The sequence below is a fragment of the Ostrinia nubilalis genome, chromosome 27 (assembly GCF_963855985.1).
Source record: "Ostrinia nubilalis chromosome 27, ilOstNubi1.1, whole genome shotgun sequence".
Lineage (NCBI taxonomy): Eukaryota > Metazoa > Arthropoda > Insecta > Lepidoptera > Crambidae > Ostrinia > Ostrinia nubilalis.
In genome coordinates this window covers 6,490,530-6,504,506 of record NC_087114.1, presented here as the reverse complement: position 1 = coordinate 6,504,506, position 13,977 = coordinate 6,490,530, and the positions used below count along the sequence as shown (strand labels likewise).

The following is a 13,977-nucleotide window of genomic DNA, read 5'->3' as shown; positions in this document are numbered from 1 at the left end:
CTGACGATGCAATTCCCGGGACTTTCGGTACTTTCGGGACTTCAATAATTTATTTTTAATAAAAATTTTTTGACTAGATGCCATCATCTTTTTACGTACACACTATCAACAAATGAAAAAATATTAATAATGTTCCTAATTCATTACTATCCTTTTAAGACTGATTGTTTTATCTGATTGTACTTAGATACTACTTATTATTTCTTTCAACAGCGTGTTTTTTTATAAACCTAATTTAGTTAATTTATGTTTTGTCCCTAAGAGTAGGCGCACACCGTTGATTTTTCGTCAGCCGATAGTTTAGTCGGGCAGTTGATCAGTATGGGCATGTATGGGAGTGCGCACACTACGCCGATTCGATTTGGCCGATTCTTCATACAAATTAAAATCGGGCACAACTATCGGCCAACTAAAAATCGGTGTGCGCATACTCTAACTCTTGTCGCTGCCAGTATTTGACATTGATAGAAAGTGAGAAAACATATTTTAACTAAAATAGATTGATTAAATGATTGTTGCTTTTTATGAATATGGCGGTTATGATTTTTAATAGGCATTTATAACTAGTTTTGTCGTGTTGTGTAACTGTTTGGACTGATTTATTATTAAGGTAACAAACCAATTGAACTGAATAGAAAAAGTTTAATATTTTTGTTAACCTATTTACATTTTTATTAAAATTACGTACAAATTAGGTAATTTGTTTTAATAAATAATAACCATTCACGTGGGTACCGAAATTCCCGAATTTCCCGGTTTTCCCGGTACTGGCTTAGACCTGGTACCGGGAATTCAGTAACACTCCTTAGTACCGGGACTTGCAACCCCTACTCGGCTGCGACTGGTGAGAGAGAGAGAGGGAGCTTACTAAGTGGAGAGAGTGAGAGAGATGGTTTGTTACAAGGTGGAGAGAAGACAATGTTTAGTGTTACATTGCAAGGAGTTGCTTAATTCTTCTCCTGGACTTCGCGGAGGAGAGGCTCGGCTGCGACAGGTGAGAGAGAAAGAGAGAGGGAGTTTACTAAGTGGAGAGAGTGAGAGAGGATTTGTTACAAGGTGGAGAGGGGGCAATGTTCAAAGTTACATGGCATGGAGTTCTTGCTTCATGCTTCTCCTAGACTTCACGGAGGAGAGGCTCGGCTGCGACAGGTGGGAGAGAAAGAGAGAGGGAGTTTACTAAGTGGAGAGAGTGAGAGAGAGGGTTTGTTACTAGTTGGAGAGAGGACAATGTTCAAAGTTACATGGCATGGAGCTCTTGCTTCATGCTTCTCCTGGACTTCGCGGAGGAGAGGCTCGGCTGCGACAGGTGAGAGAGAAAGAGAGAGGGAGTTTACTAAGTGGAGAGAGTGAGAGAGGATTTGTTACAAGGTGGAGAGGGGGCAATGTTTAGTGTTTTTGGCTGGAGAGACTACAATTTTTAATGTTACGAGTCCCTCCGGCTTCTGCATATTGTCTAAAATGCGTGTTATCCCAAAGCACTAATATCTAAATTCATCTTTTTCACATCTTCACTCACAAAATAATTATTGTCATTTTTAGAAAACGCTAAAAATTGTTATTCAAAAATGAACCTTATCCCATTCTAATAAGCTCCAATTTCGCTTACAGCTGCATCATCTGCGTGCTAAAGACGCGGCCAGACCGCGCGACGCTGCTTCGCACGTTTATGTTCATGGGTTTCCAACTGACCCAACTGTTCTGTTTAAGCAAATCAATGTATCTAGACTATCTAAAATGAGTTTTATCCCATTCTAATAAGCTCCAATTTCGCTTACAGCTGCATCATCTGCGTGCTAAAGACGCGGCCAGACCGCGCGACGCTGCTTCGCACGTTTATGTTCATGGGTTTCCAACTTCTGCCGCCACGCGCGCCAGCCGCCGCCGATATCGACAACCCTGACTACATATTCTTGCACTACAACATGCAGTAGAGGTAATAAAGCGGTTTGTTTATTTATTTATTTATTTGTAAAGGTCGCCAGTTGGCGCCAGTAAAATATCAGTTGGCGCCAGAAAATTATTAGTTAGCGCCAGTAAATTACTAGTTATTCTTCAGTTTGCGTCTTTTGCTCGCTGAGAGCTGAACTGGCGAGATAACCCTGACTATATATTCTTGCATTACAACATGCAGTAGAGGTAATAAAGCGGTTTGTTTATTCATTTATTTTATTTGTAAAAGTCACCAGTTGTCGCCAGTTAAATATCAGTTGGCGCCTTTTGCTCGCTGAGAGCTGAACTGGCGAGATAACCCTGACTATATTATTATATTTATGCACTACAACATGCTGTAGAGGTAATAAAGCGTTTTGTTTTTATTTATTTCTTTGAATATGGTATTTGGCGACAATAATTCGCCAGTTGGCGCCTGTAACTTACCAATTGGCGCCATAAACTCACGCTATTTGTGTGCCACACAATCTAGTGAGACAGCCCTGACTTAATTGAAGTCTACTCTACTTGCACTACAACATGCAGTAGAGGTAATAGTTTGTTTATTTAAGTCATTGAACGCCGAGACGCTAGACACAATGGAAATTGTATTGTTCGAGGCTCACCGGTGAGCCGCGTGGCGTCCAACGTGTTAAATAGAGGTAATAAATAGAAAGATTTTTTGACGTTGCCAGTTGGCGCCAGCAAATTACCATTAATTCTCCAACTGGCGCCTTAAACTCGGTAAATTGGCGCCAGTTAATATCAGTTATAGTCTGGTCTATGAGCACGTAGAATTTTGTCCAACCAAGCTACCCATCCTTATACTAGCGCGTAATTATATTGCTGGGCGCCCGCAGTGAGTGTGCCCCTAGCAACATAATTACGCGCGAGCGATAAGGATGGGTAACTTGGGGTCATGGGACAAAATTCTACGTGCTCACAGACCGGGCTTTAGCTTCAATAAATCGCTATTTGGCGCCTATAACTCGCTAGTTAGCGCCAGTAACACGCCAGTTGGCGCCAGTAATTCTAACCTCGCTCATGACGAGTAATGCCCAGCCACTGACGAGTGATATGAGCTTCACTTGCAAACGATATGCGTTAACGATAAAAATGTTCTCACATGATAAACTAGCTTTCCGCCTGCGGCTTCGGCCGCGTGGAATTTTGTCTTTCACAGAAAAACTTTATCGCGCGCATCCCTGCTTCAAAAACCGGGATAAAAACTATCCTATGTCCTTTCCCGGGACTCAAACTATCTCTATGCCAAATTTCATCAAAATCAGTCACTGGTTTAAGCGTGAAAGCGAGACAGACAGACAGAGTTACTTTCGGATTTCTAATATATACATTATATAGGATGTTAGGTAAATGGGTATAATGAGCCGACACTAGCCTATGTTAAAATGGGCACATAAATGGTATGGTGAAGTCAGAAATTTGATATCATCATTTTAATTTTTTTTAATTTACGTACAAAATAAATTTTATAAAATCCGATTTGTATGAAAAATAAAATAATTAAAATGAAGATATCAATTTTCTGACTTCACCATACCATTTATATGCCCATGTTAACATGGACTAGTGTCGGCTCATATACCCATTTACCTAACACCCTATATTAAAAATAAATTTATTAAACTACATAGTGGTTATTATGTATTAAATCGTTTTTATTTTTCTTTTCAGAATCTACCACGGCTTAACAGACAAGATGCTTTGGGTACTTCGCGTTTAAATGTCGTCTCAATTATTACCGGCATAAGATATAAAATGACTTTTTTAATTCAGTATTACTTCTACCACTTTTGCAGTTTAAAAAAAATCTTTTTTTGAAACGTAATTTTTGGGACGGACAACTATTCACACATAGGTAAACTTAGTAAGCACTTTTTTGTCAGGGATTTGAAGTAGGGCTTCAACAAGCATGAATTATTATTAGAATATAGTTGCTTAGTTTTTAATGTGTATTATTATTAGTGTCTTGTGGCTTTCTCAAAAGTAAAAAAAAATATATTTTTTTGCGTTAAAAAAATAACAGTTTTTTTTTTGTAATGGGAATAATTTCCCAGCGCTACAATTTGATTTTGAACCTTTTTAAGGTATGGTAATAAATGTATTTTTAATGAAACATCTTAAAAAACTACCCACATATTTTTATAAACTTTGTTGAAAGTCACAAGTCTTTAAGTATTTTATTTCTACTATTTCAGCTTTCAAAACGCGCTATGGTTTCTTAGTAACACCTTTTTAGTTAACGAAACTGTAATCGTAGAAATTTTAATAACAAAAAATATTTCTTTACTATTATTATTAAAATATAAACCGTATGTATGTCGTCGTGTATCTTATATTCACCCACTCCGGGTTAGAGCCAAAAAACTAAATGAAAAGATAAAAAAAAATCAAAAAAATGTAAATAAAAATGAAAAAAAAAAATTGTTTGTAAAAATATTTCGAAATCCAACTTCATCACGTTAATTTCTCACATGCTTCACTACTTTGCATGCAATTTTTGACTTTATAACTTTTGTTGTAGAGTTCAAAATAAATTGCAAATGACGTTTCGAAATATTTTTTTAATTATTACCAATCACATTTCCTTTTCACTGACTTAGTAGATACAGTGTTACTATAATCTTACTATATAAAATAGCATGTAAGAGGTTTTATGTTTCAAATCTTTTTTTAGTCTTAAGATAAAACAAAGCAATGTTTTTTACAACAAAAAAAGGTTTTTATCCAAAAAACATCTGCCTTTTTTAACAGATTAAGTTTTCTACTTGCGGATGCGAAAAAGTTGCAAATAAATCTCAAAATTGAATTCCGTATTTTTGTTGTAAATTATATTGTTTAGTTTCAAATATTGTTATGTTACTAGTGTTAATCCGTCTGCTGATTCCATCTTGCTACATTTTCCTTTCCAATAAACGGATAGCCTAGTTCATATTTTACATCCTTACCTCGAAAGAAGTCCGCGGATTTTTCTGGAACTACAGGGGGGCTACTCCGAAACGACGTTTTGATAGTTTCGGGTCTGCTGTCACCGTCCCTCTTACTGGCATCTCGCTTTGTATGAAAGGGATGGCAACATTCGAAACATCGGATAACGTTTCGGAATAGCCCCGCTGAAACGTAAATGTCAAAATGTGCAGATTTTTTTTAATCGTTTCCTTATTATGGAAAGGCAAAGGCATACGCCATTCAGCCAAATGTGCATAATCTATAGAACTTCTTTCGCGATAAGGACTAATAATAGTATTTAATTTTCACAGCGAACCCCAAGCATACAGTATTTTTTTCGGAAGTATTACTTGAACGATCTTCGATTTGCATTATTACCGGGGCCGCTGTATGTAGTTTAATGTAATATTAATGTATTATTGACAAACGATTAAAGTTAATCTTAATCAGTGTGTGTTTTATTTAATTTACCTAATTACTTTAAGAATTCAAGATCTGCCACTCAAAATCACAGATAACCTAATACTAGTAAAAATACAGCCAAGTCTTTAGTTTTTACCCAACTGCGCCAAAAGGAGAGTTGTTTTCAGTTATAGTGACCCTAAAAACAAATGATGACATGATATTATCCCTCCCCTTCCCTTGTTTTAAGATGTGGCGCTTTACTGAAACTTCAAATTATGGTCTTGCTTGAGAGAACTCAAAAACCAATGTTGCACTGTATAAGGTAGCCTTTCGAACTAAGCGTCACAGACGCAGCGTCTTTAGCTTTGGTCTTGTTTCATTTTCAACCGACTTCAAAAAAGGAGGAGGTTCTCAATTCGACCCGTATGTTTTTTTTTCTACACTAGTAAACTTAAACATGACGTTTCACTCTGACTTCTCGGCGGGAATCTGAAGCGTCATGTTAGCGGTTTTGTTTTATTTCCTCAAATTCGTGTCGGGGCGACTATTAATGTGTAATAATAGTAGATTATTAACCATTAAGTGTTCGTGAACGTGCATGAGTGTGGGCAAGTGAAGCAAAACAGTGCATCGTGATTCTTCTGGTTCTCTCAAGTTGTCCATACATAACTTTACTGACACTCAAAGGGTGGGAAGGGGTATCATCTATCATCCTTCATTAAGTATAACAATAACCAATTTTTGAATATCTTGTATAGTTTAGAAATAATCGAGTGAGATCACTTATCGTTTCCACCCTGTATACTTGAAAATGGCACAAATCAAGTCAACCTCGACGTGTATTGCCAACATCATCAAAAAAGAAGAAGACGTTTCACTCTCCCGCCAAAAGACTTCAAAATTCAAAAAATATAAAAATAAAACATAAAGTTAATATTCCTTCGGAATAGAGCAACAATCACGAGCTGTCAAACGAAACCAAAAATGAGATGTCATTTGTGTGTGTAAATATAAATATGTGTGCATTCTAGTGATGTATGTCGTTACTTTTCACATGAATATCGATATCGATTTATATTAATTAACACCTAACAGTAGTAATATTAATGGAACTAAAATAGGATAGAATGTCCATATACAATCCGTATATGGGAGAGTGGAAAATAAAAATAAAACTCAGAAGATTAAAATGATTTAACTGATTTAATTGAAAGAGCAACAAACATCAAGACATCCATACAAACTTTCTGATTTCTAATTAGTAAGAGTAAGTCAATAATTAAAAATGATAATTCTGACGATAATGTAAAAATTTCATAGAAATCATAGTTTAATTATAACTTATAGTTAAACATTTTTTATCAAAACAATGAAAACAACCAGATCAAGGTAATAAATTGACATTACTAACCAACGAAACATCATCAGAAGAAAATGAAAATGAAAATATTTATTGCCAGAAATAGTATTATTTTAATTAAACTTACCGGAACAAACTCTGTAGAGATTGCACATTTTTTCAACGTGATTCTGGCTCCAATTTTTCGAAAACATTTACTATCAAAATGTTTGCTACATAAAGTGGCATATTTAGTTGGAATCCAATTTGGACGATTAATTAATTTGAGCCATGTTTTTCTTACATCTTCGTTAGTCGGAAATCTGAAAGATACTTTACTAATTAGTACCTATTATAATAGTCAGAAACTCATATTATTACATTCCCAGGTGACTGTGATAGACAGTGCACAAAATATATTTATCGATTGTGGTACAGCCCTAGTGTAAAACGAAAATTATTTCTTTACACAAAATATTCATAAATTCTGGATTATGTGCATGAAATCTTTGCTTACAACTTAAATTAATGTTTAAAGAACATAATGAGGATCAGTACTGTTTTAGAAAATTCAATAAAATTAGTATCTACGTTAATCTTTAAGACATAAGAAAGATATATCTTTTTGAATTATCCAAATCGGACCATTACTTACGAAGATATTAAGTAATAAACATAGGCCGTTTTTGCCGCTAAAAGTCAACGTACGCAGGGCCGCGTGACGTCATTATATCCGAATCGAGCGCAGCCGGCGTACTATTGGGATTGAAAATATTTTTTCCAGCTAAACTATCAGTTTTAGAAAAAAACTTTTAATAACATTTATTCATCAAAATAAAGTAACCTATCGACCAGTAATTTATAAAAATAAAAATTGTGAAAAATAAGTATCGCTATGTCCAAAAAACATATTTTTATAGGATTCGATGGAATACGGAGACGCGGTTGGGGCGAGTGTAACTTTATGATTGTTTGTATTGAACATAATAATAAATAATATGAGTGATAAAACCCAGTTTCTGGCCTAGAGGGGGGGGGGGGGGGTTAGTCATACCCAGCTTCTGGCCGAGGGGGAGTCATACCCAGCTTATGCTTATGGCCTGGGGGGAGGGGCAAGCCTTACCTAACTTCTGGCCTGGGGGGAGGGGGAGGGGTCAAGTCATACTTTATTTGAATAAATCGCCAAATATACCACCGCGGAGACCCTAATCGCGTCTCCGCGTTGCATTGAATCGTATGAGCGTATACAGTGTGAGTCACGTTAAAGTGTACATATGAAAATAGATGAAACTAGACCTATTTTTATCGACAAAAAAGAGGTCAAAATTTTTTTGAGATTTTTTTTTAATTTTTTATAGATTTTTTTTTCTTCCAATTACTTATTGTAAAGAAAACGTAATAACTTTTAAACTAAGCGGTATATCCTCATAAAATAAAAACAGTAATAATGCTAAATAACAGGCGATACTAAAAAAATACATAAAATACACAAAAAAGGCCAACAAATAATAAAAAATTATACTTTTTGAAAAAAATCGGCTTTTAAATTCATGTTTTTTTGGTTATTTGATAAATTTCTCCAAAAAATGCCCCTATAACCGGTAGTTTTTATTACTTTGTATTATTCTCTATCGTATTACCTTCGTAAAACCAAAAATCGCATGTCTCTATCCCTATCACAACATTTGCTATGATCGTTTGAACAAAGGCCTGCCACAACATTATTCTCCGCTACAGGTAGAGACAATTTTTATTTTAACTAAAATGCTTATTTTACTTCGAAATCTTTTGTTTTTATTTGAAATCTAACTTGTCTTTATCAAAATTACAAATCTAGAGCCATTTTCAGTTTCGTTGTTAACGAAGCGTTGCATGGCGCGCCCGGAGAGGCTTAGTTCAAACGATCATTGCAAACGTTGTGATAGGGATAGAGACATGCGATTTTTGGTTTTACGAAGGTAATACGATAGAGAATAATACAAAGTAATAAAAACTACCGGTTATAGGGGCATTTTTTGGAGAAATTTATCAAATTACCAAAAAAATACGAATTTTAAAGCAGTTTTTTTTTCAAAAAGTATCATTTTTTATTATTTGTTGGCCTTTTTTGTGTATTTTATGTATTTTTTTAGTATCGCCTGTTATTTAGCATTATTACTGTTTTTATTTTATGAGGATATACCGCTTAGTTTACAAGTTATTACGTTTTCTTTACAATAAGTAATTGGAAGAAAAAAAAATCTATAAAAAATTTAAAAAAAATCTCAAAAAGGACAATGGGCAAAATGGTACCCGGCTCCAATAGATATGTGTCTAGTATCATTTGAAAGGTCTTACCAAGATGAACAACTTTTACTATGACCACCAGCCTCAGATCTGGTTGTGTACGAAGATATACATACTTTTAGCAGAATGGTACCCGGCTCCAATAGTTATGTTTGTAGTGTCATTTGAAAGGTCTTACCAAGACGAACAACATTTACTATGGCCATCAGCCTCAGATCTGGTTGCGTTCGAAGATAAAGATACTTTTTGTGTAACCTAAGTACCATACAATATGGAAGGCAGACGCGCTCGGGGCAGGGCACCGATGAGATGGTCGGACGCGGTGAGGCAAACGGTGGGCGGGAGTTTGTATCGTGCGGTCCATACAGCTTATGACCGCAGTCTGTGGAGGAACACTATCTGTGGTCGCGATCCTCATCAGTGAGGGACCGAGGAAGAAGAAGAAGAAGTATCATACGTGTCCATCGTATGGTACTTAGGTTATGCCAGGCAGGAAGGGTTTACTGATCCAGCATGCTTCCTTAACTCTATAATTATTGATGGGGATAATAATTGTGAAATAAATATTTTTATTTAAAGTAGTACTACCCCCTTATTAATAAAAAGTTACACCTAGGAAGAACCTTGGATTAAAATGACATTTCCATACCAAATGACAATTTAAGCCAGAGTTCAACTAGAGTGTAACTTTTATTAATAAAGGGGTTAAAGTTTTATTACTTGTTAAGGGTTTTATTATGGGTTGCTAAAGCGAATAAACCCACAAGACCCAATAAGTCCACCCACAAGATGGACCGACGACCTCATAAAGGTAGCGGGAAGGCGCTAGATGCAGGCCGCCACCAACCGGCCATTGTGGAAATCATTGGGGGAGGCCTATGTTCAACTGGACGTCCTATGGCTAAAATGATCATGATGATGATGATGAAAGCGAATAAAGGGCTAATAGCTTGGGTAGTTCATCGTAGGTATAATCCTTTCCTTTTCAATGCTTCTTTTAGTTATATTAATAGATTGTAGTCATAATACATACTCGTATACATGGATGATTGTGTTATACTTTCATTATAATACTTAGTGGAATTACTGCTTTCAAAACGTGAATTAGAACTGGCCCCATAGCAGACATTTTCCTACATCTAAAGGCCTTTTAAAATATATATTGGTTATGGCTATTGGAGCGGGTACCACTTTCCATACATTTGTGCCCATCATCCTTTTTTGACCTCTTTTTTGTCGATAAAAATAGGTCTAGTTTCATCTATTTTCATATGTACACTTTAACGTGACTCACACTGTATATTTTTTGCGATATTTTTCACAATTTCTATTTTAAAAAAATACCTATCGATAGCTTACTTTATTCTGATGAATAAATGTCATAACAAGTTTTTCTCTAAAACTGATAGTTTGGCTAGAAAAAAATATTTTCTATCCACGAAGTACGCCGGCAGCGTTCGGATCGGATATAGTGACGTCATCGGTCCCGCACCGGGCGGTCAGTGAACTTTTTTAGTAATTTGGCCATAACTTCGTCAATTTTTGTCGTAGAACAAAAATTTTTTGACTGTACATTAAGGATTTCTTAGACCTATAAATCTGCATTCACAGCTAAAAATCGAAATGATCCTCATTATCACACTTAGTGCTTAAAATTCTAAGCGCATTCACAAAAATAAAGCTAAAGTTTGGAGGTGTCGATTTCAATAAATTTACCTGTGAAATGAATATTTTGCGGGATTATTTCTCTGGTTTACATCACAATCAAGGACGGAACAGGTCACCATTGTATTACAATAAAAAAATTCCAAAACTATACAGGATTTTACGAAATTTTTAGAAAAAACTGTGATTTGAAATTCTGCTTTGTGCCTCTATGTGTCACTGCCTGTCAAATCTTTTGCAAAAATGGTTCTATTGACGTGACGATGATAGCATCACACATCTCTTTTTATCACACAGGGTTGCAGATAGTGACATCTCGCTCGCTCATTCTTTGTTGCTCTATTCCGAAGGAATATTAACTTTATGAAATAAAATCTGGCTCCACAGATGAGGTTAGGGATGTGCGGATATCGATTTGGGCTCCTGTATCAGAATAATATCGATGCCTAAATTTTCACTCATGACTTGTTATTACGTGCTGATTGGTACGAGTAAATAGAAGCGAAGATTTTTGATATTACTCATGCATTTTTTCCTTAACCTTTTCTCCCTACTGCTATAATGCCACTAAGCATTGCAAAAATAATACTGTTATTTTTAATTTCAAACCCAATGATTATAATTAGATTAGAACCTCCAATTAAAAAAAAGCGTTGAAGAATCGCTGTCGCTAAATTGCGAATAAGTAATTTTCAAACCATATAATTTAAACCGAATCATTGCCTGATAGTAAAACCTCATAATCTGCCGTTCCGCCTGTATGCCTGATTATTGTGATATTTTTATTGAAAATATTAAAAAAAAACTATAGAGGACTTTTCGCTGATGTAAGTTTGTATTGATTGAGGCTATAATGATATTGGTCATTTTATAATCCGAATCGAAACATTATAAAGATATAACCTCAAACGATACTTCCTAGTCAGGTAAAATTATCGATACATGGCATCGTTAAAATATGTAATGGTAGCAGCACTAGTCAGTTGATAATTGATTGACGTTGTTTTGATTTGATGATTTATTGTTTTGTTTTTTGTGTGATTATCGTCTTTTTTACATGTCTATACCAACCAGTGTCTAACTGATAATATTATCTAAATACCTAAGTTCAGTTTCGTCTAACTTAATTGAGTGAATAGATTTATTTGACAAATATAATCGGACGTGTATTCAACATGTCTAAAATCAAGTTGAATCTCATTGCTGCAGCGTGCGATAACATGGGAATAGGCGTAAATGGCACTCTACCATGGAGATTGAAGTAAGTTTTATTTAAAAACCTTCAAATCAATCTGTAAAATGTGCATTTTGAGGTTATACCGGTGTTACCGTAACTTTTTCCCTCTAATTTTATTATGTCACCCCTTAGATTAATTGTCACCCTATTTCCAATTTATCATTTACCAAAAGTTTTGTCTATGCCAACATTTTAATACTTGAAAGCGAGTATTTTTACACATAGATCGTGCCTACAGAAGCTGTAATATTGCATAAAAAAGTATTTTTTCCTCTACCTATTTATTTTTTTAAATAAATAAACAAAAACTTGGCAACTTTTGTACAGTATACACAAAGACATTTTAAACTACCCACATATCCAACAAACTATAACCTTTATTTTCTTATTACAGAAAAGAAATGGCATATTTTACAACAATGACGTCTAAAGTTAACGATCCACAGAAGACAAATGCAGTAATTATGGGCCGTACTACGTGGGACTGCATCCCCTTGAAGTATCGTCCGTTGAGTGGTCGTGTCAATATTGTTCTCACTCACCACGTAGACAAAATAAAGGCAGAGGTGTGTATTATTTTGTATTTCTTTATTATAGAGATGCAAATAACAATATCTTAAGTAAAAAAAGTCTTAAAATAAAAAAAAAACATTTAATTCTAAACAAAGTTCTAGAGACGGTATGTCCTGGGCACAAAGTCAACCTCATAAACGTAGCAGGAAGGCGCTTTATGCAGGCCGCTACCAACTGGCCAATACTGTACACAGATGGCCCGCGACCCCCTTTAAAGGTCTTAGCGCCCCCCACTTTGGGAACCAATGTTATAACGATATACTATTCTTTTTCAGGTTCCCGAAGGTGTAGTTGTGATGCCCGGGTTGGATGAGACAGTAAAATACATTGAAAATAGAGACGATATCGAATCGACATGGGTCATTGGAGGCTCTTCTATATACAAGGTAAATAATGTACAAATACTAACTTAGGTATTATCAGGTACTAGTATTAAACATTACAATTTAAATTGCAAACACAAAAGTCTTTGACCAGTGTGTGTTGCGAGTGATGGTATACGGAGCTGAGACGTGGTCGCTTACTATGGGCTTCATAAGAAGGCTCAAGGTCACCCAAAGGGCGATGGAGCGTGCTATGCTCGGGGTTTCCCTGCGTGATCGAATCAGAAATGAGGAGGAGAACCAGAGTGACTGACATAGCCCGCAGAATTGCTAAAATCTAGTGGCAGTGGGCGGAGCACATAGCTTGTAGAGCTGATGGCCGCTGAGGCAGGAAAGTTCTTGAGCGACCACGAGCCAGAAGACGTAGCGTGGGCAGGCCTCCCACTAGGTAGACCGACGATCTGGTGAAGGTCGCGGGAGGTGCCTGGATGCGAGTGGCAGGATCGGTCTTTGTGGAAATCCTTGGGGGAGGCCTTTGTCCAGCAGTGGACATAATACCATGCTAAAAAAGGTAGCGAAATAAACAGGTTTCATGAATTGACATTTACTTGGCTTGACACTGGCTGGCTAAATGTGCAAACCTTATCAAGTCATAAATAAAATAAAAAAAGTTTGAAAACATAGCCTCTGGTGGCGTCAAATACGAAAAAAAAAGTTTGAATAATATTTCCCGTTTTCACAACATTTTTCTATACTGGCTATAGGGTGATGTTATATAGCCTAAAGCCTTCCTCGATAAATGGGCTATCCAACACAAACATTTTCAAATCGGATTCAAACGTGTTGAAGGAAACAAATTATTTTATTTCATTTATTCATATTCATTTATTTATTGCATCACAATGTATGTTACAGTAAGGTCTTATAAAATAGCTAAGGTAAACATAATTATGGGCTCTTCAAGGGCATTGCAATAGCAATTAAATTAATTAATTAATAGGTATAAACTTTAACTTTCAGGCTGCGATGGACCACCCATGCTGTGGAAAGATATATCTGACAGAAATACAAAAAACATACAAATGTGACACATTCTTCCCGAACATAGACAAAGAAAACTACCAGTTGATGGATGAGGAAGACGTATCCAATGAAAAACAAGTCGAGGGCGATATCACTTATTACTTCAGGGTGTACAAAAAATTATGATTAAATATTACAAATACAAAAATCTTTATTGTGAATCATAG

The 13,977-nt window shown here is 35.7% G+C and overlaps 2 protein-coding genes across 2 annotated transcripts in view; both read left to right on the top strand.

Moving 5' to 3' along the window:
• LOC135084868 (ornithine decarboxylase antizyme) overlaps positions 1-5,348 on the top strand; it is a 33,610-nt gene extending 28,262 nt beyond the window's left edge. Inside the window, 2 exon segments of the mRNA XM_063979605.1 lie at positions 1,778-1,933; positions 3,625-5,348. Of these exon segments, the coding sequence (XP_063835675.1) occupies positions 1,778-1,931 (154 nt within the window). The 3' untranslated portion in view covers positions 1,932-1,933; positions 3,625-5,348.
• Positions 5,349-11,582: 6,234 nt separating this feature from the next.
• LOC135084889 (dihydrofolate reductase) lies at positions 11,583-13,956 on the top strand. Its single transcript, XM_063979623.1, has 4 exons — positions 11,583-11,855; positions 12,226-12,397; positions 12,680-12,790; positions 13,748-13,956. The coding sequence occupies exons 1-4, from the start codon at positions 11,770-11,772 to the stop codon at positions 13,934-13,936; spliced, it is 558 nt and encodes a 185-aa protein (XP_063835693.1). The 5' UTR covers positions 11,583-11,769; the 3' UTR covers positions 13,937-13,956.
• Positions 13,957-13,977: the final 21 nt, after the last annotated feature.